At 40.7% G+C, this 23973-nt stretch overlaps 4 protein-coding genes across 4 annotated transcripts; all 4 read left to right on the forward strand.

The window, feature by feature from the left end:
* The first annotated feature begins 1572 nt into the window (after window positions 1–1572).
* Window positions 1573–3210, forward strand: LOC101682595 (hemoglobin subunit epsilon-2). The gene is made up of 3 exons (XM_004779023.1): window positions 1573–1751; window positions 1863–2085; window positions 2942–3210. The coding sequence occupies exons 1-3, from the start codon at window positions 1660–1662 to the stop codon at window positions 3068–3070; spliced, it is 444 nt and encodes a 147-aa protein (XP_004779080.1). The 5' UTR covers window positions 1573–1659; the 3' UTR covers window positions 3071–3210.
* A 3659-nt stretch (window positions 3211–6869) lies between these two features.
* Window positions 6870–8484, forward strand: LOC101682893 (hemoglobin subunit beta-like). Its single transcript, XM_004779025.3, has 3 exons — window positions 6870–7031; window positions 7161–7383; window positions 8230–8484. Exons 1-3 carry the CDS (start codon window positions 6940–6942, stop codon window positions 8356–8358), a joined length of 444 nt encoding a protein of 147 aa, XP_004779082.2. The 5' UTR covers window positions 6870–6939; the 3' UTR covers window positions 8359–8484.
* Window positions 8485–13039: 4555 nt separating this feature from the next.
* On the forward strand, window positions 13040–14694 carry LOC123389580 (hemoglobin subunit beta). Its single transcript, XM_045071441.1, has 3 exons — window positions 13040–13201; window positions 13331–13553; window positions 14440–14694. Exons 1-3 carry the CDS (start codon window positions 13110–13112, stop codon window positions 14566–14568), a joined length of 444 nt encoding a protein of 147 aa, XP_044927376.1. The 5' UTR covers window positions 13040–13109; the 3' UTR covers window positions 14569–14694.
* A 1335-nt stretch (window positions 14695–16029) lies between these two features.
* On the forward strand, window positions 16030–17314 carry LOC101683378 (hemoglobin subunit beta-like). Its single transcript, XM_004779026.2, has 3 exons — window positions 16030–16185; window positions 16308–16530; window positions 17059–17314. The coding sequence occupies exons 1-3, from the start codon at window positions 16094–16096 to the stop codon at window positions 17185–17187; spliced, it is 444 nt and encodes a 147-aa protein (XP_004779083.1). The 5' UTR covers window positions 16030–16093; the 3' UTR covers window positions 17188–17314.
* Window positions 17315–23973: the final 6659 nt, after the last annotated feature.

Here is a 23973-nt window from a genome sequence, read left to right on the forward strand (position 1 = left end):
CTCCCCCACGTTTTTTTTTTCTTTTTTAATATTTCTGTACCAAATGTTCGCATCATCACAGCTTGGGTCTGAGAGCTCATTGATCATCAAGTCTGTCATGGTAAACTAGATTCTGGCACCTTAGCAATTCTTATCCATATTTTTTGTTGTTGTTGTTTTATTTTGTTTTTCTCCATTTTATTCTTTTGATCATTCTGCTACTTTTAATATATATTTTTCAAAGACATTTCTCCAAATGCTGTAATTCAATTAGCTCTTTATGAATGACAGAGGTTGTGATAATAAAAATTCTGCATCTTAGAGGCCCCACAGTAAACTACCAAGCATAGTAATGGCAGAACAATCCACATTTTAAATGTTTTTTTCCAAGATGAATTGATAAAAGTTTTCACTATCTCAAAGGATTTCTTTTCTAATAGCAAAAATGCAACATTAATTTATTGAGTTGAACTCTTTAAATTTTAGTGTACCTTTGTAAATATGCAGGGAGATTATCTCTTAAACTGTTTTTTTTCCCTTTCCTTTTCTTTCTTTCTTTCTTTCTTTTTTTTTTTTTTTTTTTTTGGTTGTGTGTGTGTGTGTGTGTGTGTGTGAGAGAGAGAGATTGGTGAGAAACAAATCAACCAGCTTCCTGGAGCTCAAAATGTGAGAGTAATAAACTCTGAAAGAAAAAAAAAAGATAAATAAGTCAGTCCCTCTCTCCTCAGAAGTGTGCCTTGTTTAGACCAATGAATGCTTGTTTGAGATGCACTATGCCAAAGTACCTTAAGTGACAGGGGCAGTAGTGTGTGGAATTCTATCAGTGAAGATCACCTCTGCCTCATTACATATGAGGAATAGTTAAGCACAACAAGGCAGTGGATCCAGCATATGCCAAAGACAGCTGCCTTAATCAATCGCTATTGCCACAGAGCCTAATATTCTCTCCATTGAAAACACAGTTCTTCCCAATACTCAACTGTGCATTTTCTGACACAAGAAGTGAATACATGGTATTGGCCAGACACAGTGCTATATAGTCAGAGTGGAAAAAAAAGGTACTCAAACAAGTACATGCATTTTAATAGAACTCAGCCATAATCGTGTAATAATAGTTCTCTAAATTACCAGTTTTTACCTGCCCTGTTTCTGAACTGATGCTACATTGGAGTCTTTTCTTCTTACAAAAACTATAAAAGTATGAGCCCCATCTAAGTTTTAGAAAAAATGGTGACCAGGAAAAGCTGTGGCTTCTTTTATATCCAAGATGAATGACTGAATGATATCTTGTAAACATCTGACATAATGCCCAACAGATTTATAATTCTTACCCCTCTTAATTCTAGTCATGCCTCATGGTCAGCCCACAAGGTCACCTCAGGGATAACGGGGTTGGGAGCTTGAGATAGGAGATGCCTAGTAGACGGTGGGGAAAGGACAGCAGAATCCCCCTGATAGAGCCTTCCAACGTTATCAGAGACCCAGATGTCCATCCTGCTGACCCTCCCTTGTCCAAACCCCACCCCTGGTGGTGACAACCCACTGTTGACCAATGGTCTCATTTCATTGGGAGAAGCAAGGGCTTGGAAACAAGAAATGAGGAATAAAAGGCACACAGAGAAGTAACACCTCAGACTCACTTCTGGCACATTACTGGTCACCAGTAAGCTCCCAGACACCATGGTGCTCTTTACTGCTGAGGAGAAGGCTGCTGTTGTTAGCCTGTGGGCCAGGGTGAATGTGGAGTTGGTTGGAGGCGAGGTGCTGGGAAGGTAGGCACTGGAGGGGGAAAGTAAGGCAGAAAGTATTCCTGGAGGGGTATTGGTCAGTTTTCTTACCTACTCTGACTTCCCATCTTGTTTGTGACTATGAACATCCCATAGGCTCCTGGTTGTTTATCCATGGACCCAGAGGTTCTTCGACAGTTTTGGCAACTTGTCCTCTGAGTCTGCAATAATGGGCAACCCCAAGGTCAAGGCCCATGGCAAGAAGGTGCTGACCTCCTTTGGAAATGCTGTTAAACATATGGATGACCTCAAGGACACCTTTGCTGAGCTGAGTGAGCTGCACTGTGACAAGCTGCATGTGGATCCTGAGAACTTCAAGGTAAGGTCTGGGCATGCCTGTGCTTTGTTCTTTCATCCTAGATATTTACAGTGTAGATATGTTATAAAACACAGGTAGATAAGTCTGATCCATAAGAGCATTTCTTTGGGACATTATATTTCAAGGAAAGGCTTGATTTGGGTAGTTAGGTTGTTCCAAAGATCATAGGTAAGGCCAAGCAGGGTAATTATTGTGACCAGTGGAGGCCACTGGTCATCTTACATTTCTGAAAAAAATACATGTGTGAAGAACACTGGCCAAAATTGAGTTAAATGTTTTTGGCCGGGAGAATACAATTCCAGCAAGAATATCTTACTTTTGGTAACTGAAGTTTTCTCTAAAAATGATGAATACATTTCTAAATGATTCTTGAGTTTAGAACCAGGACTAAGCAAGACAAAATAAGATTAATCTTTTCAATGGACAATTCTGTCCCCTGCCCCTTTTAGCAGTGATGAAATGCTCTTGTATACATGGTTTAAGATTCTTTGTCACGGGAGGGTCCAAACAATTTGAATGAATATAGTATCTGGGGACTAAGACTATCTATAGTAAGGCTCCTTTCAGTCCTCTATTCCTACTTTTAAAAAAGACAGAGTTTCTAGAAAAGAGAAGCCATCCATGGCAATGTTTTGGGCTCAAAAGTTGAGCGCAAATGAGAGAAAGATAGATCACGATGGGTGGTACAGGGCTGGGAGTCATATTGATGCCAATGTCCGGCATATCATGGTATACATTTGTGGGATCAGGGTCTTGAAAGTTGCTCAGTCTTTTATCAGGAAGGAAATCAATGTGGCCAGCTTGAAGCTTTCTGTTCACTAGGCACTATTTTATTTTTATCCTACTCTTTCCCCAGCTTCTAGGCAACATGATACTGATTGTCTTGGCAACCCACTTCAGCAAGGAGTTTACCCCCCAGATGCAGGCTGCTTGGCAGAAACTGACAACAGCTGTGGCTAATGCTCTTGCCCACAAGTACCACTGAAGCGCCAATCCAACTACTTCAGTGCCTACTGGAGGGCCTGAGTTTCAAGAGTCTGTCTCTCGAAGACAGGCACAGTGCCCTGCCTCCAGACTCACCTGCTATATGATAAAACTAAAATAAAAATTGTGCTCTGTAATGAATTTCTTTGTCTTCTCTCTCTGTCTTTACCTTTTATGTTGATTCAACAAAGGAAAGCACTTCTTTAGGGAGGGGGTTATTTGGGGAAATAGAAGATTCTGCAGATTTGAGTGGTTTCAAGGGGCAGTTACTTCTAGGAAGGGAAAGTTGACTTGAGCTGGGTAGTGTCTTCAGAACAAGGGAGTGCATGGAGGTACTCTTGGGAAACGCAAGAAGATGGTTGATATAGTGAGTAGGGGCACATTAGAACTTCAAGTAGGGGACCTGTCTATGCTTCTACTTTTATAATCTCAGAGTTTTTGATGCTGTATTTCACTTATATTAAATAATATAAGAAACACATTTTTATTAGCTGTAAGAGAGTGGTGAGGGAGCTTTCCAGAGACCCAGGTAAGAACTATGCTCTAAACTTTCCCTAGTGTCTTCAGTGGTATTAATGGAGGAACAAACCCTAAAGCATAGGAACTAACTGCCTTGCTTTGAATCTGTACCTTATCTGCTAGCCCTGTGACCTGGAACATATTTCCAATTCCATTAAACCTTTGGTGGAGATAAAAGGTCATTTATGTGGGAAAATGACAAATTTAGGAATTAGTATGCTGGGTCAAAGTGACAGAAGAGAAATTATGCCCTTAAAAGCCATGCAGTGGGGATGCCTGGGTGGATCAGTCTGCCAAGTACCTGCCTTCAGCTCAGGTCAGGATACCAGGGTCCTGGCATCCAGTCCTGCATTGGCTCCTTGCTCATCAGGAAACCTGCCCCTCCACTGATTGTGCTCTCTCTCTCTCTCTGACATATAAATAAAACCTTAAAAAAAAAAAAAGCAGTACAGTGGTATAGAATTAGGGACACCACTGCCTAGAAAAGCAGGAAAAGAAGCTATTATAAGCAAAGTACCAGTGAAATTTCTTGCACACAAGAGTAACATAGCGAATTTTAGGGGAACTGATCCACATGTAGATGTAGAACTGACAAGGCAGGATCTAGCTTGCATCTAGCCACAGGAATGTACTGATATTGTAATGAGGTCAAAGCACTAAACTTCACAGAAGCACTGATACTAAGAACAACTCAAATAAGGGGCCATTGTGACCAAGATACCACTGGACTTGGAACTGAATGCAGTAGAGAGTGGTGAGGTCACTGATGAAAGCCGGGATCCCTGTCTCATGAATGAGAAGAGGAAAAGTCTATTCTCAGAACAGAAAACACCTAGAGGTCTCTTGTGTGGAGCTGGCAACTATGCACATCCACTTTTGTGGCCATCAGTTCAAAGTCCGCACCTGAGTCCCTGGCATAGAAAAGTCAGGGCCTTGGGAATAGCAGTGAAAGATGAAACCAGCCCCCATCACCTTGAGAAGTTTGGTTAACATTTTCCAGAATGAATTTCCTGTTTGTAAAATGGAATAAAAATCCCTACCTCACAAGTATGTTCCAAGGCTTTAAGAAGATCACTGTAAAGTGCTTTGTCTGTCATTATTGAGAGGTAGTGGTAGCAGTTTATACAATATACTCTGATCTGTTCCTCTGTGCTCTGTTCCACTGTGTATTCTAGACCTGACTGTATTCTTTATGAGTTCAAGACCCATATTTCTAACTATGTGATGTCCATATCTGATTGCTCAAGAGTGCATCAAATACAGTAGTATGTCCAAGAAACCTCCAGCTGTTTCATAATCTATCCCTGCTAATCAATTTCCCAGCTAGGGAATAACGCATCATCCATTGCATGAGCCTGAAAAATGGTTTTTTACCATCCCACCCCGATTATCATATCATCTTATTTGTCTCCCATTTATCTTACCCCTTAAATCTATTAATATATGGAAGCCATAATAATTAAAAAAAAATACAAATCAATTCATGTCACCAACATCCTTGCAGTTTTCTATAGTTTTTCTTGGCTTTCAGGTTAAAGACAGATAACGTATAACAGTTTTAAGATCATTCATGGCTCCTCTGCACCTTTCTATCATAGAACACTCCTCCTTGTGAGCTGAATTACAGTTACATTTCCTGATTTTTGCATATAAATCATATACACTGAATCATTGACTCTGGTTACTTTTTGTTGTTGTTGTTGTTTAAAGAGAGAGTGCCTGTGCCTGCAGATTGGCAAGCAGCAGGAGGGGGGCTGGTGGGAGGTAGAGAGAGAATCCCAAGCAGGCTCCATGCTCAGCACAGAGCCCACCATGGGACTTGATCTTACATCATGAGCTGAGCGAAAACCAAGAGTTGAACACTTAACTGACTGAGCCATCCAGGAACCCCTGTAATTAATTTAACTGATGTTATGTTGTACAACTCATCTGTATTTCTGTAAGTGAAGCAGTAGTTGATTCTTTTCATTGTGTAATATTTCATTCTTTTTCTATATCATAATTTATCTGTTCCACTGAATGAAGACCATTTAAGTTGCTAGAAGCTTGGGATCCTCGTGCATACTGTTGTTACAGTCTTTGGACTCACACAAGCATGCATTTCTGAATTTCTAGAAGAATAATTGCTAGTTTATTGGTTTTGCCTATATTCTGCTTTAGTAGCTACTACCAAATATTTTCTAAAGCAGTTATACCATTTTACACTGTCACCAGCAAAGCCTGAGAGTTTTCTTGGTCTATATCCTCATAAATTTTGAAATTGCTTATCTTTCCCCTCCTCTTCGTTATATTTTTTTTGCCTTCTGACTTCCATCCCATTTCATTCTCTTACTTTCTGTTGGTGAGCCCCTCCCTCTCCTCCTCCCACCTTTTCTACCTCCCTCCTTCCATCAAGCTGTGCTAGGGAGCATGTATCTGTAGGTCGATTAATACTGTCTTGAATTCAGAAAAGACAAAAATTCCCTTTGAATCTTCACTTCTAGGTCTAACTCTACTTTTTTCCTGATGACACAGTTGGAAATTTCTGCACCTGCATTTTCCCAGAAACCCTGTCTGACTTAACCTGGTTGAAAATGATAAAGCTTCATTGCAAATCCTCTGCATTCTTTCTTTGGTCATATCATAGTTTTAAATAATCATGTTATAGGTTTCTGATACTTTTTTCTTTCTCCCTCATTACATTTTTTCCATTAAATCCACGCTTCCCCGATCTATTTCAGTGGATGGTAGAGAAAAACATGCAATAATTTTTCATTCTTTCAATGGACATTTATTTCAGTGAAGGAATGAAAAGAAAAAGTTTTGTTACTAGAAGCATTTATCCAAAGAAGGAAAAAAAAAAACAAGTTAAAGTATGGCAAAACATTTATTCATTCCAACCACTTACAAATATCTCTAGAGACAAAGTGAAGACCCACATAGAGTAAAATTGATAACATTTCTGTTCTCTAGGCCTTAGTTTTCTTATCTATGAAGTGGAAGAACTAGATGAGTTAAATGCTGAGACACATTCCACAATATCAGACTATAGCATTTGCACATAAATGAGAGTGGTAGTATACTTATGGAAGTCACAGCTGAAGAGGGATGAACTGGGGAGAGAAAGCAGGGATTCTGAGTCAAGACAGGATACCTAGAACGCCACCCTCAGGGCAACTAACGGGAACTGAGGAATGAGGATGTAACCTACATTCTCACAAACCAATAAGATTCTGCTCCGTCCTGGGCCAATCTGCTCACAGCAGCAGGGAGGGCAGATCAGGGCTGGATATAAAAGGAAGAACAGGGCCAGTTGCTCCTTACACTTGCTTCTGACACAACCGTGTTCACTAGCAACCACAAGGAGACACCATGGTGCATCTGACTGGTGAGGAGAAGGCTGCCGTCACCGCCCTGTGGGGCAAGGTGAACGTGGACGAAGTTGGTGGTGAGACCCTGGGCAGGTTGGTATCCAGGTGGCAAAGCAGGCTGACAGAGAGTGAATGGAAGCTGAGCTGGCGGAAAGGGCTCAGTCCCCTGGGTTTCTGACAGGCTCTGACTCCTCTGCCCTCTGTGCTGTTGTCACCCCTCAGGCTGCTGGTCGTCTACCCCTGGACTCAGAGGTTCTTTGACTCCTTTGGGGACCTGTCCTCTCCTGATGCTGTTATGAGCAACCCCAAGGTCAAGGCCCATGGCAAGAAGGTGCTGAACTCCTTTAGCGAGGGCCTGAAGAATCTGGACAACCTCAAGGGCACCTTCGCTAAGCTCAGTGAGCTGCACTGCGACAAACTGCACGTGGATCCTGAGAACTTCAAGGTGAGTCCAGGATATGCTCTGTTTCCTTCCTTGGCGCTTTCTAGTCTTTCACTCTGCTTCTTTTGCCTACCTCTTCTCCCCCCACCTTCCTGGAGTAGGTATCATCATGGAATGCTTGTCAAAATTTACATAATGTCGTATGTTTTCTTTCAGTATTCCATATTGTTTCCTTTCTCCCAAACTTTCATTGCATCAAGCTCTTCACTTAATTACTCATCTGTTGCCCTTCTCTATTCCCCTTAACTTGTTTCCCTACTCAATACCCACGTTACGCACACTAGCTCTCATCTTCTCCTTCTATGCTTGGAAAATGCTGTCTGTCTCTCCATATGGGGACTGGCAGGGCTCCTCCAAGTAGAGGCCACAAATCATCTCAAAATTAAAGAGTAACTGGGCATGTGATGTGATGAGCATAGGGTGTTATAAGCAATAATGCGTCACTGAAATTATATAAAAAATGAATGATGTATTATATGTTGGTTAATTGAATTTAAAAAACCAAAAAGAAAAAGTGCATTTTTAGAGAGTCAAGATTCAATGGAAAGGGAAGGAAAGGAAATGTCTGAGGATGATGGGCCAGAAGTAAAGTAGGGCATGAGTAGTTTCTAAAAGACATCCCAGCACCATACTAATTAATCAATTAATAATTAAGTATATGTACAATAAAAATAAAAATATAGTACACACACACACACATTTATGCTGATGGTGATAACCTGAAGATCAGTTTGGGCTGGAGTGTGGAGTGTGGGCAGAAAAAAAATGATGGTTGGCTCAGTTTCTCAGAAGCCCGGCTTGATTTCTCTCTTAATCATGTATCTGTGTCTATGTCTGCCTTCCCCACAGCTCCTGGGCAACGTGCTGGTGTGCGTGCTGGCTCACCACTTCGGCAAGGAATTCACCCCTCAGGTGCAGGCTGCCTATCAGAAGGTGGTGACCGGTGTGGCCAATGCCCTGGCTCACAAGTACCACTGAGACCCTGGCCTATTTCCTGGTGACCACTGGAAGACCCTGTTTCCCTAAATTCTGTCTTCTGAACTGGGGGAAATAAAGTCCACCATCAAGGGTTGGGTTTCTGCCTAATAAAGAACCTTCAGCTCATCTTTCTGATGCATTTCACTTATTTTATTTTATGTTATTATTTGTCTGGGTATATTGCACATCCCTGAGGGTCTGTAGATAGGATGTTTTTCCTGTCTTGTTCCAAAAGCTCCAGGGAAATTGGAATGGAAGGGGACCATACACCATACACATCATCGGTTGTTGACACTTCTCCCTGCAGAGCATAGACATGGTCAAGAAGGTTTTAAATATAGAGAGAATACTGGCATTAAAGGGCCTCTGTGGAAGACTTGCAACCTCAGGCACAGCCCTCAGGCTAATGCTTTGACCTGTTTCCTACAATTAGTGAAAAAGCTGGTGCTCAAATAGAGACATAATGAGTGGTCAAGGCATTGATGTGTTTCCTTTTCCCCTGCTTCCCTTGCCTGCAGTGTTGCCAGCAATAGCCTGCTCCATCAAGTGTGCCTGCTCTGAGGATTATCCTCCCTCTTTTACTTGCCCCAGACTCGTCCATAAATAATGCCTGCCCCCACCTTCCCTTTCCAGACGAACTACACACTTACCTGTCACCTGTGACCCCTTGCACCCTGGCCTGAATGCACTTTCCAACATTGTCCAAGAAAATCTTTCCAAACCCTTCCCCTCTTCCCATTTTTCACATTTCTTCTTAACCCTCACACTCATACCCTATGCTGTAAAAACTCTGCTGCCTATTTCATACTGTCCAATGGGACTACCATGCCTTGTGACTTTCCTTCATAAGCAGGAGATGAATATTTACTAACTGAAGTGGTTGGTGAGTGAATGAATGAATAAATGAGTGATTAATCTCTCTTGGAACTACTGGAACTAGAGGACAATCTGAGCCAGGGACCATCGGAGAGAAGTCCTTTTGATTGATGCTCCAGTACACAAAGAGGAAAGGAAACACTGACCAGACATTTGCTTTCTGTTTGGAGCCCGTTGGACATTTGGTCTTATGAACTAATGCCTTGTATATTTGTAAAGGCTCCCAGACTGAAGCCTACACTCTGATTCTAGGATGTACAGTTTCAAATTTAACTTGAGAAAAATTGCTCCTTTGCTCACCAAAAATCAACACCTTGGCCCACATAGTGGTATCAACAAAATCTAATTCTGAATGGTGATCTGAGCCCAATAGAGGAAATATTTGTGTGGTGATTATAGATTGAGACATTAATCATTCTGTAATTATTAGCACATATTTTATCAATCTCCTGGCTTGATTGTACTCACCAGGTCCGTCCTGGTTCAAAACATCAAAGTATAAAAATTTGGCAAACTGGATAAAAAGGGGAAAAAGCTCTTTATGTAACTTTCTTGGGAACTTAGGGTGTGTGTGTATGTGTGTGCATGCACATCTGTGTGCATGTTCACACGCGGGGGCATGTTCACATGCGTGTATGTGTGCTGTTTAGTGTTCACTGGGGCTGGGACCAACCTAAAGCACACATCCTGTGAGGTCCTTCACAGGGTAGAAGTAAGGTTAAAGTAGTAAAGATGGCAGTGGGTCAAGAAGCTTTCTAGAATATTTGAATGTTGAACTGGATGTGAGACTGAGGCCCAGAACATAATAATATTTATCAGTTTATTTTATTTTCATCTGATATGTCTGACCTTTGATGTGTTATTAGAACTTGAAGACTGTCCCTGCCAGGTAATGGGTTAAGAAAAGGAGAAGTATGTCTCCCTCTACAGTCATGCTAAGTAGCAACGATGATGGGAGAGAGAACAGCAACTCCTGTCTTCACGCCAGGAGCAAGGTGGATGCAGCAGTGGTCAGTGCAAAAGCTTGGTCCCCAGGTCATTCATGGCAAAGAAGGCTGAAAGAGGAAGAGACAAGAAAACATAGGGGCTCTCTTTCTGAGTACAGAGAATAGTAGTGGAAGTCCAAGTAGATGCCAGTTTCTTTCAGTCAAGATGGAAAAGCTGGGGCCTTTACAGGAAAGTATAAGCCTATATAATACTGTTATTTAGAAAGCTCTGAGAATTTCTCATGACAAAGTTTCCTGCAAAACACATGCCCAAACTTCCCTAAAAGACCTCCCTTTGCACACTTATACCTGAACTCTGACATCAGAGTTGTGAAATAGAGTCCTGAGAACAACAGTCTGGATGTAAAACAATGGTAAAGCTAATGAAGTTTTAAATTTAGTAAAATGTAACTCAAAGTCCAAAGCTCAATGTGTATGTGTGTGTGTGTGTGTGTGTGTGTGTCTGTCTGTCTGTATTTTTAAACATTTAACACACTGGAAGTTCCCCTTTTCCTGGAAGTTAGCATGTGGAATCTTGCCCCAGGAATAGACCAGTAGTAAGAACATCTTTGCTTAAGTTAAGGGTTTTAGAGAAGAATGAATACAAAGAGAAAACGCTAGAACTGGGCATGTAATTCTTACCTAACCCTCAGATTGCCAGGCAAGAACCAAGTCTTTCCTACATATCTGAGAATGATCAAGGAGAGGTTGTTCACAAATACTGGCTGGGGTTTGGGACAAGTGAAAAGGGAGAGGAATCCTTACATACTTAGCAATGATGGAGAAAGTAGTTTAGGGAATGGAGCAATGGAAGTGGGAACACAGGGAGTTCATTTCAAACAACTAGAAATAGAGAAGTCCTTCCCTTCTGGTTCACCTAGAAATGTTTTTGTAGTTGGGGTTTCTGAGTGTTAGAGGTAAAAGGATGAAAAATTTCTGTTAAATGTTTGTTGCCAACAAAGACAAGCAAGGTGATTTTAGACATCGGGGTGCCTGGATCAAAATAAGATTCTAAGGTGGGAGGAACACTGTAAGTTAAAAAATGCGTGGCCCTTTCCTTGCTGAAAGAAAATGGGAATTCAGGAGCAGGCTAAGCTGCAAGAGGTACAGGTGATGGGAAGTTGGAAGAAGAACCAGCAGGGCCCTCCAGGAACTCCGAGATCCTATGCTGAACTCAGAAAGGCTTACTGTTTTGGCTTTTTCTCTTTCTTTCTTTCTTTCCTTCTTTCTTTCTTTCTTTCTTTCTTTCTTTCTTTCTTTCTTTCTTTCTTTCTTTCTTCCTTCCTTCCTTCCTTCCTTCCTTTCTTTCTTTCTTTCTTCCTCTTTCTTTCTTTCTTAAATTAAATTAAATTTTTTTCAGTGTTCCAAAATTCATTCTTTATGCACTACACCCAGAGTTCCATGCAATACATGCCCTCCATAGTACCCACCACCAGGTTCACCTAACCCCCCACCTCCCTCCCCTCCAAAACCCTCAGTTTTTTCTCAGAGGCCACAGTCTCTCATGGTTTGTCTCCCTCTCCAATTTCCCCCAACTCACGTCTCCTCTCCATCTCTCAATGTCTTCCATGTTATTCCTTATGCTCCACAAGCAAGTGAAGCCATATGATAATTGACTCTCTCTGCTTGACTTATTTTGCTTTTCTTATGGTATCTTTTATTGGTAAGGAGCAGAACTCTCTGGTTTTTCTTTGCCTAAGAAGTTAGTCTTCAAAACACATGACATGCAGGAAAGAAAGATAGGCGAGGGATATTAGAAAAACTGTAGGGATAGAAGGATATAAGCTAGTAAAAAAAGATTGAAGCAAACAAAAATATGTAGAGAAAATGAGATTATAGGTGTTGAATTTGAATAAAAGAAATTCTTACATACATAGCATTCTTAGTGGTCTAGGGGGAAAAAAAATCTGAGCCAAGGCCAGAGTACCTTTCTACTTTCCTTCCCCTCATTTCAAGTTACAGAGAAGTTTCTCTATCACTCCAGGAAGAAACCATTTTTTTTTAAATGTCTCGAGTTAATTAAAAGCATTGCTTTCCTCAGTGTTAACAATAATTTTGGTTTATAATTGATTTTTGTGTTATTTTATTTTTTAGTATGTCAAGAGATCTCTATGTTTTCATCTGTGGATCCAAAAAACTGATAGAATTGTTATTTCACAGGACACTCTTGATTCATATGTAATTCAATTTTCAAATCATCATTTGTTTGACTATATGACTAAATAAAGAAATGAAAAATGAATGAATGAATGAATGTGTGTGTGTGTTTTTTTTTTCTTCCTAGGATGATTTAATCTGAACTAAGAGAAGGAAGACATACTTAGAACAGGGGGGGTGCCTGGGTGGCTCAGTGGGTTATGTCTCTGCCTTCAGCTAATCATGATCTCAGGGTCCTGGGATCAAGCCCGGAATCGGGCTGTCTGCTTGGCAGGGAGCCAGCTTCCTCCTCTCTCTACTTGCCTCTCTGCCTATTTGTGATCTCTGTCTGTCAAATAAATAAATAAAGTCTTAAAAAATGTTTAAAATAATAAAACTGAAGAGCACTCTCTAAGAGATTACCAGGTTGTGATTCTCAAAATTGTAAGATTATGTTTGCCAAAGAGAATGATTTTAGCAGAAAATTTATTATTAAGATGGGACCTAGAGATCCCTAGAGAGAAGACAGAGGGTCTGAATTCAGACTCACAAGCAGGTGTCTGAATTGCCAAGGAGAGGGATGGCACTCACCATTCATGCCTCACCCTGCAGAACCACACCCAGGCCTGGGCCAATCTCACTGCTTCAGGGAGGGCAAGATCAGGGCTGGATATAAAAGGAAGAACAGGGCCAGTTGCTCCTTACACTTGCTTCTGACACAACCGTGTTCACTAGCAACCACAAGGAGACACCATGGTGCATCTGACTGGTGAGGAGAAGGCTGCCGTCACCGCCCTGTGGGGCAAGGTGAACGTGGACGAAGTTGGTGGTGAGACCCTGGGCAGGTTGGTATCCAGGTGGCAAAGCAGGCTGACAGAGAGTGAATGGAAGCTGAGCTGGCGGAAAGGGCTCAGTCCCCTGGGTTTCTGACAGGCTCTGACTCCTCTGCCCTCTGTGCTGTTGTCACCCCTCAGGCTGCTGGTCGTCTACCCCTGGACTCAGAGGTTCTTTGACTCCTTTGGGGACCTGTCCTCTCCTGATGCTGTTATGAGCAACCCCAAGGTCAAGGCCCATGGCAAGAAGGTGCTGAACTCCTTTAGCGAGGGCCTGAAGAATCTGGACAACCTCAAGGGCACCTTCGCTAAGCTCAGTGAGCTGCACTGCGACAAACTGCACGTGGATCCTGAGAACTTCAAGGTGAGTCCAGGATATGCTCTGTTTCCTTCCTTGGCGCTTTCTAGTCTTTCACTCTGCTTCTTTTGCCTACCTCTTCTCCCCCCACCTTCCTGGAGTAGGTATCATCATGGAATGCTTGTCAAAATTTACATAATGTCGTATGTTTTCTTTCAGTATTCCATATTGTTTCCTTTCTCCCAAACTTTCATTGCATCAAGCTCTTCACTTAATTACTCATCTGTTGCCCTTCTCTATTCCCCTTAACTTGTTTCCCTACTCAATACCCACGTTACGCACACTAGCTCTCATCTTCTCCTTCTATGCTTGGAAAATGCTGTCTGTCTCTCCATATGGGGACTGGCAGGGCTCCTCCAAGTAGAGGCCACAAATCATCTCAAAATTAAAGAGTAACTGGGCATGTGATGTGATGAGCATAGGGTGTTATAAGCAATAATGCGTCACTGAAATTATATAAAAAATGAATGATGTATTATATGTTGGTTAATTGAATTTAAAAAACCAAAAAGAAAAAGTGCATTTTTAGAGAGTCAAGATTCAATGGAAAGGGAAGGAAAGGAAATGTCTGAGGATGATGGGCCAGAAGTAGAGAAGTAGGGCATGAGTAGTTTCTAAAAGACATCCCAGCACCATACTAATTAATCAATTAATTATATGAATAATTATATATACACACACATATGTATGTGTGTATATATATATAAATACATATATGAGATATATGAGATATATATCTCGTTTATGCTGATGAAGATAACTTGAAGATCAGTTTGGGCTGGAGTGTGGAGTGTGGGCAGAAAAAAAAATGATGGTTGGCTCAGTTTCTCAGAAGCCCGGCTTGATTTCTCTCTTAATCATGTATCTGTGTCTATGTCTGCCTTCCCCACAGCTCCTGGGCAACGTGCTGGTGTGCGTGCTGGCTCACCACTTCGGCAAGGAATTCACCCCTCAGGTGCAGGCTGCCTATCAGAAGGTGGTGGCCGGTGTGGCCAATGCCCTGGCTCACAAGTACCACTGAGACCCTGGCCTATTTCCTGGTGACCACTGGAAGACCCTGTTTCCCTAAATTCTGTCTTCTGAACTGGGGGAAATAAAGTCCACCATCAAGGGTTGGGTTTCTGCCTAATAAAGAACCTTCAGCTCATCTTTCTGATGCATTTCACTTATTTTATTTTATGTTATTATTTGTCTGGGTATATTGCACATCCCTGAGGGTCTGTAGATAGGATGTTTTCCTGTCTTGTTCCAAAAGCTCCAGGGAAATTGGAATGGAAGGGGACCATACACCATACACATCATCGGTTGTTGACACTTCTCCCTGCAGAGCATAGACATGGTCAAGAAGGTTTTAAATATAGAGAGAATACTGGCATTAAAGGGCCTCTGTGGAAGACTTGCAACCTCAGGCACAGCCCTCAGGCTAATGCTTTGACCTGTTTCCTACAATTAGTGAAAAAGCTGGTGCTCAAATAGAGACATAATGAGTGGTCAAGGCATTGATGTGTTTCCTTTTCCCCTGCTTCCCTTGCCTGCAGTGTTGCCAGCAATAGCCTGCTCCATCAAGTGTGCCTGCTCTGAGGATTATCCTCCCTCTTTTACTTGCCCCAGACTCGTCCATAAATAATGCCTGCCCCCACCTTCCCTTTCCAGATGAACTACACACTTACCTGTCACCTGTGACCCCTTGCACCCTGGCCTGAATGCACTTTCCAACATTGTCCAAGAAAATCTTTCCAAACCCTTCCCCTCTTCCCATTTTTCACATTTCTTCTTAACCCTCACACTCATACCCTATGCTGTAAAAACTCTGCTGCCTATTTCATACTGTCCAATGGGACTACCATGCCTTGTGACTTTCCTTCATAAGCAGGAGATGAATATTTACTAACTGAAGTGGTTGGTGAGTGAATGAATGAATAAATGAGTGATTAATCTCTCTTGGAACTACTGGAACTAGAGGACAATCTGAGCCAGGGACCATCGGAGAGAAGTCCTTTTGATTGATGCTCCAGTACACAAAGAGGAAAGGAAACACTGACCAGACATTTGCTTTCTGTTTGGAGCCCGTTGGACATTTGGTCTTATGAACTAATGCCTTGTGTATTTGTAAAGGCTCCCAGACTGAAGCCTACACTCTGATTCTAGGATGTACAGTTTCAAATTTAACTTGAGAAAAATGTCTCTTTGCCATTCATGAGTAAATTGAAGAGACACCCTCTGTTAGATTACTAGGTTGTGATTTTCAAAATTGTAAGAATATTGTTGCCAAGGAGAATGATTTTTTTTTTTTAAGCAATTTGTATTGCTGATGGGACTTAGGGACCTAGAGAGACGACAGCAGGTCTGAATTCAGACTCATAAGCCAGTGTCAGAACTGCCAAGAAGAGGAATGGCAGTCGCAGAACCACACCCAGTCATGGGCCAATCTCACAGCCACAGGGAGGGCAAGATCAGGGCTGGGCGCAAATGGAAGAGCAGGGCCAGCTACTGCTTCCACTTGTTTTTGACGCAGCCACGTTCCCTAGTAATCACAAACAGACACCATGGTGCATCTGAGTGCTGAGGAGAAGGCTGCTGTTTCCAGCCTTCAGGGCAAGGTGAAGGTGGATGTTGTTGGTGGTGAGACCCTGGGCAGGTTGGTCTCCAGGTGGCAAAGCAGGCTGATGAATTGAAGCTGGGCTGGCAGAAATGGCTCAGTCCCCTGGGTTTCTGATAGGCTCTGACTCCTCTGCCCTCTGTGCTGTTGTCACCCCTCAGGCTGCTGGTCGTCTACCCCTGGACTCAGAGGTTCTTTGACTCCTTTGGGGACCTGTCCTCTCCTGATGCTATTATGAGCAACGGCAAGGTGAAGGCCCATGGCAAGAAGGTAGTGAACTCCCTTATTAATGGCCTGAAGAATCTGGACAACCTCAAGGGTGCCTTTGCTAAGCTCAGTGAGCTGCACTGTGACAAGCTGCATGTGGATCCTGAGAACTTCAAGGTGAGTCTGCGGATCCTCAGTATTCTCCTTCTTCCTTTTTACGGTCAAGCTGATGGTATTCAGAAAGAGTATGGGCATTAGGTGCTGTTTAGAGTGGAAGGAGGTATTCTAATAGCATTAGTATGGAGTCTTCAGGACTGTGGTTTTTTTGGTTTTGTTCTGATTAAACTTTCGAGTGTTCATTTACAAAGTGCTTTCAATCCATTCCAAATCATTTTTTCTAATACCTTTTCCATTGTCTTTTCCTTTGAAAATAAGGAGGATAAAATCTGATTGCTCCTTTGCCTAGGTGGAAAGAATAACTATAATAATTTAAGCTTGGCATTAAGGCAGAAGGCGAGAAACATTTCTAAATGTAAAATCAGGCTAATATGGTTGAAGTCACATAGAGAATAACATCCGAGATCCAGCTCTTTCTGCTTATATTCTAGGGGCACAGCTTGGGGTTACGGATGGGGCTGGAAAATGCTGAATCTCAGCTGAGTTTATTGGCTAACCAGGCTCATGTCTCTTGTCTCCTCCCCACAGCTCCTGGGCAACGTAATGGTGTGTGTGCTGGCCCGCCACTTTGGCAAGGAATTCACCCCACAGGTGCAGGCTGTCTTTCAGAAGGTGCTGGCTGGTGTGGCCAATGCCCTGGCCCACAAATATCACTAAGCTCCCTTTCCTGTTTTTCAGGAATAGTCCCTTGGTCCCCAGAACCCAACACCTGAACTTGGGGAAATTGTAAAGTGCTTTGAGCACCTGGCTCTTGCCTAATAAAGAACATTTCTTTTCATTGCAATGGTTTATTTAAATTATCCCTGTGTCTCTCACTGGAATTGTTCAGGACATGGGAGGGCAAGGAGTTTAAGACATAAAGAAATGAGGGGCTAGTTCAGATCTTGGGAAAATATATCTATATTTTGGACTCCATGAAAGGAGAGGTTTAAATAGTCAAACATGTGGGAAACAGACCCTGCAGACAATTTTGACTTTCCCTTAGAAAAGGATTCAGGATGACGCTTGATTTAGGGTCTAGATTTTTCCTATCATTTATTTAAATCAAATCTTTATTTAGCTTTGCTTTTATATGTCCTTCTTCTCCCCAGTTGTCCAGAACCTCATAACCCTCAATCCACTAAGCTCTTCTGCCTGAATGCACCACTGTTGCTCTCTGATTTTCCTACAAGTTTTGCTGTCCCCTTACTCATCCTCCCCATCACCCTTATCTTGGTTCCCTCCATCCTCTTACAGTGGAGACCAACATGAATTTCTCACATAGCAGGAGAGGGAGTTTCAGAGGCTCTTCCTTAGTGCCTTTCATGGTCTGCATTGAAGTAACTGGTAATATTTTGTTATATATGACTAAGGCAAATGTGAAAAGGAACTTTTGGCAGCTTGATATTCACTGCTGTCTTGCAATCTCATCATGAGTTTACACCAAATGGCATCCTCTTCTTCTGAAAATGCTTTAGCATGTATAGCCAGGAAATGATTGGAGGCCTGCTCCCACCTCCACCTCTTTTTGATGCCTCTGATGTCTACTCTGTCTTTCTTGTTACTAGTACAGTGTTGCCAACAGCAACATACCCTGATTTCATTACTTCAGTCAAAGGCCACTTATGTGGATGCTAGATGCTGGAGATAAAATGACCTTGAAGTGGTCTTTGTCCCCTCAAACATTCTAGTTCTGAATATAGTTAGAAAGACCATGAAAATACTGCCACTAGTAAATAAATTAATTGATTAATTAAATTAATATAGAATTTTCATCTAAACTCAGATTGGAAATGCACAAAAGGTGTCCTTATAAATACATAAATGAGAATTTTCTAAACTTTCAGGATCAGAGGGGAGCCAGAAGTGTGCCTTGGTGACAGCTTTGGTTATCTGCTGAAGGGGCCTTCACATTTGATATTGACCTGAGTGTTAGGACTTTATATGCAGAGAAACCATAGAAGAGCAAAGGTCTTGCAGATCTGGATACAGTAGGATTGGTATTGATAAATGAAGACATAAAAGTAAAGTGGAAAGAAGGGTCGTGTAAGCATCTAAGAGAAAACAGGCTACACATGGCTTCTGGGAATCAGAATGATGTGGGGGAGTGGGCAGGCAGGAATAAGGATGGTCCAGTAGGTCAATGAAGGACCTGAAGATGGATGGGAAACCCTAATAATATTAAAAGGCCCGGATTCTATAATTTGGTGAGGATTCTATTAGAAAAGAACTCTTTTTAAGCAGAATTGTGCAAAATTATTTAAGCTAAAGATGGATTTATTATAGAAACTAACTCCATCAGATATGTAACTCTAGTTTTCACTTTTATTGCTAGATTTTGCCTCTTACCATCCAAATTCTCAAGTGTTCCCTTCCTGCTTTTGCTTCTTTTAATTATCCACAATATAAAATATGTAACATCAATATTGGGAAAGGGTCAGTAGACATTATTAATTGACAAATCAATAAGCACCACTTTAGAGCTATTTGGTCAGATGAATAGTGTCTCCAAGAGGTAAATGCCCACCTCTGGCAAAATTCAGTACTATCTGGCTGTTGTTCTATTTCACTACTAACATTAGCATGAGTTAGAGAAGGATGAAAGAGAGGGACAGACTACACAGCCTGTGTATGTCATTCTTAGAGATTACTATTCTTGTTTGAAAGTCATGTAGCCTCATGGAAAGTAGTCTCTCACTTTAACAGTCTTCAAACAGTACAGAACAATCTCAGGTATTCACATTCATACCATTCATAAAATGGGTAAGAGCCAGAGTTGTTCCCAAATTATTCTTCCATCTGCAACTTGCTTTACAAAGTTACTGATTTCTTTTCTAGAACTGATTTTTATTTTCTGGTTGTTTGTCTCTGGGTGCTATTAAATGAATACATTTACTATGTTCTTACAACTAAAAGAGAAAGGGGTTATTCAGATACATGTGAGGGGTTAGACATTAGAAATGAACAAGAACTGAGATTTTTGTCACAACTAATCCAGCTGATGGGGAATTAACTGGCTGAGAACACACAAGATTTCTATCTATTTCAGATAGAACACTTTGATAGTGGTTCAGTGGATCCAGTCAGTCTTGATGCCATAAATGATGGGGTTCATCAGTGGTAGGAAGAAGATGGACACCTTCCTGTGATGATATGGATGAAGGAGAAGGAATGCTTTGCAAACTTGTGAATAATGGAAGGGCCTAGCACAGGGATATAAAGTATCAGGGCTGTCAGAATGTGAGACACACACTGGTGGGAGAGCTTTGAGTGGCTCCCTGTAGGAGGCAACGGCCATTGCAGACCTGAGAATCAGAATATAAGAAAGCACTATTAAAAGGAATTCTGGGCCCATGTAAAGGAAGATGACCAACAAAGCCTAGAGTCTGTTGATCCATGAGACACAGCAGGGAAGTTGGATCATATCCTGGTTTGACAGTAAGAGTGAGAAAGGATATTGTCAGGGCAGTAGGAAAAACCAAAGAGATGCAAGCCATGAGGAATGTGAAGAATGCCCTAGGAATCCACCAAACACTCCAATTTTCACTACCTGGTTGTTGAGGAGCACTGAGAGGTATCTCAGAAGGTTAGGGATGGCCACAAAGCAATCAGATACCATAGAAAAAGGCATGACTGACTCCATGAAAGCAGAATATGGACAACATGGAGGTGGAAAACATGAGCACACACCAATTATGCTTACAAAATTAAGCCACAGCTGTCTCAGTTGTTGGGTAATACTGTGATCAACAAAGACCCCAGTCAGTTCCTGCCAGCTTAACCAAAAAGTAGCACAAGAAAGTTGGCTGGCTCAAAGATGAGTCTGTGTGGACAATGCAAATGACAGTGGCTTTGCCCAGGACTGCTTCTAGGTATACCTAGCAAACAGGGATGGAGACTCAGTAGTGGGCCCTTTCAATTCTGGATATCTTGTCAGTGGGAACATGGGAGATCTACCATGGAATATGAAAGACCAGACATGATCAGGCACCACCTGACACAGAAGAGTTATAAAATATGACTTCCCTATTTTTATTTTTCACAAAAATTCATGCCAGGTGATAATTCACAAAGAGTGAGTTGACTCATTTAATGTCTCTTCCTAAATACCAAAGGTCTTAGGCTGAGAGAGAAATATGAAGCACTAGAGAGTTATTGAGCCTTATTTTTAGGGATCTGAATAGTATCAAGGCAGCAATATTAACATGATTCAGGTCCAGATGAAAGTTGGGTTGTTACATGCATCTGGAATCAACAAGGTAGGGAAACATTTGTCATTTGTATGTCAAAGTTTTGAGAACTGGTAAATCAAATCAGAAGTGAAAAATAATTGAATATGAAGGGGTTTGAAAAAAATACCATTGAAATAAAGCAAAACAGAAACAAATAGAGACATCATTAATCAATATAAAAATGCAAGTCAATTGGCAGATGGATAGTTCATCTGATGGTCTCCTTTATATTTTACTGTTGCTGAGTATTGCCATAGTAATAGAAGTAAGAACATAGAAGCAATGCTACTGAAATAATCAAAAAGACGTCTACACCTTCCTGAGTGTCCAGAAATATTTTCCTGTGGATTCTTGGGCCTCTCATAACTTCTCAAATTTTGAAATGACATACACCTAAAGATCTTGTTTATCATCTTCAGACTTTGGACATCGGATGAACTACCTATTCTCTTGAAGACTACACAGAACCATGTATCCAGCTATAACTCAGTGTGTAAGGAGGCAAAAGAGACATCCACCAAAGGGGCTTTGGAAGCCAAGGACTATTCTGGAAACAACAAAGAAACAATCAGTCAACTGAAGTTGGTGAAAAAGCAGGGTTTGATAGGATTCTTTCCTAAGTGTTCTCAGATAAAGAATGACTACTTCTTTCTTTGCTAAAGATAATTAAAAGAATTGCTAGAAGCTTCATCTGGCCTGCTAGTACGTTGGTTTTATATTGCCCCATCTCTTCTCTATCTTCTCTTTCTTCTGTTTTTCTCATATCAGATCAACCTTGGAAAACACGCAATTACACACCAAACTGTGAGTCTTTAATTGTTCCTGTATGTGCATCACAGAAGTAATTTGGTGACTCACAATTCTTTTTTTGATTTAGTTTTTATTATTATTATTATGTTCAATTAGCCAACACAAGTACATCATTAGTTTTGTTTTGTTTGTTTGTTTTTAAGTTTTTGATGTAGTGTTCAAAGACTCATTAGCTGCATATAACACCCAGTGCTCATCACAACACATGCCCTCCTTAACACTCATCACCCGGTTACCCCATTCCCCCACCCTCCCTCCCTTCTCCAATCCTCGGTTTATTTCCCTGAGTCCAGAGTCACTCAAGATTTGTCTCCTTCTCTGATTTCTTCCCGTTCAGTTTGCCCTCCCTTCTCCTGTGCTCCTCTGTGTTATTCCTTATTTTCCACATATGAGTGAAACCATATGACAATTGTCTTTCTCTGTTTGACTTATTTTTTTATTTGTTTTTTTTTTTCAGCAAGCAGTTATAGACTTCCTATCTGTTAAATATAAACCTCTGTCTTAGGTCTTAGAGGTAAAAAATAAGAGATCTTTGCCCTCAAAAAAAAAAAAAAAGGTAGAAGTAAGAAGAGATCACAAGTGGAAAGACATTTCATGCTTATGGATTAAAAAAAAAAAAATATTGTTAAAATCGCCAAACTACCCAAAGCAATCTACACATTTACTGAAATCCCTGTTAAAACAAACAAACAAACAAACAAACAAACCCAGCATTTTTTCACAGAACTAGAACAAATAATCATAAAATTTGCATAGAACTACAGAAGATCCCAAATAGCTAAAGCAATCTTGAAAAAGAAGAACAACACTAGATGTCTAACAACCTCAGATTTCAAGATATACTACAAAGCCATAGTAATAGAATCATAGAATCAGTATGTTACTGGCACAAAAATAAACACATAGATCAATGGAACAGAATAGAAAGCTCAGACATAAACCCATGATTATATGTTCAATTAATCTTCAACAAAGGAGATTAGAATATGCAATGGGAAAAAGACAGTCTCTCCAATAAAAGGCATTGGAGAAACTGGACATCTGTATGCAAAAGGATGAAAAAGGATCACTTTCTTACACCATACACAAAAATAATCTTAAAGTGGATTAAGGACTTAAACGTGAGACCTGAAGCCATAAAAAAAGAAGATCACAGGCAGTAATTTCTGTAACATCAAGCATAACAAAAGTTTTCTAGAAATGTCTCCTCAAGCAAGGGAAATAGAAACAAAAAGAAACTATTGACTACATCAAAATAAAAAGCTTCTGTCCAGCAAAGGAAACAATCAACAAAACTAAAAACAACCTATGGAATGGGAGAAGATATTTGCAAAGGACATATCTGATAAAGGGTTTATATTGAAAATTTGCAAAGGACATATCTGATAAAGGGTTTATATCGAAAATATAGAAAAAACTAACACAACTCAACACCAAAACCCTCCAATAATAATAATAATAAAATGGACAGACATTTCTCCAAGGAAGATATACAAATGGCCAACAGACACATGAAAAGATGTTCATCATCACTTACCATCAGGGAAATACAAATCAAATCCAGAGTGAGATTATCACCTCACCTCAGTCAGAATGGTTAACACTGAAAGCACAAGAAACAAATATTAAAGAGACTGTGGAGAAATAGGAACCAGCGCTGTTGTTGGAAATGCAGACTGGCACAGCCACTGTGGAAAACAGTTGGAGATTCCTCAAAAAATTAAAAATAGGAATGCCATATGATCCAATAATTCCACAACTTGTTATTTACCCAGTGAATTTGAAAACACTAATTCAAAAAGATACAGGTACCTCTATGTTGAACACAGCATATTTACAATAGTCAAGCTATGGAAGCAACCCAAGTATCCATAAATAGATAAATAGATATAAATAAATAAATAGATATATCTCACAATATCTCACATATTCTTATATATATATATAGTATATATCTCACATATTCTTATATATATATCATGTATATGATATATATATACACATATACATACATATAATGGAATATTACTAAGCCATAAAGAAGAATGAAATCTTGGAGCACCTGGGTGGCTCAGTTGGGTATACATCTCCTTCTAGCTCAGATCATGATCTTAAGGTCCTGGGATCAAGCTCCACATTATGTTCCCTGCTAAGCAGGAGCCTGTTTCTCTCTCTCCCTCTGTCTCCCCAATAATGCTTGCTCACTCTCTCCAGTTCTTTCTCTTAAATAAATAAATAAATAAAACCTTTAAGAAAAAAAAAAAAGAATGAACTCTTAGTATTTGCAAAAACTATGATGGATCCTGAGGGTATAATGTTAAAAGAAATAAGTCAGTCAGTGAAAGAAAAATACTATATGGTTTCACTCACGTGTGAAATTTAAGATACAAAACAAAGAAGAAAATATAAACAAAAATGAAAA

The sequence above is a fragment of the Mustela putorius genome, unplaced genomic scaffold, assembly GCF_011764305.1.
Source record: "Mustela putorius furo isolate JIRA1106 unplaced genomic scaffold, ASM1176430v1.1 tig00003987_pilon_pilon_pilon, whole genome shotgun sequence".
Lineage (NCBI taxonomy): Eukaryota > Metazoa > Chordata > Mammalia > Carnivora > Mustelidae > Mustela > Mustela putorius.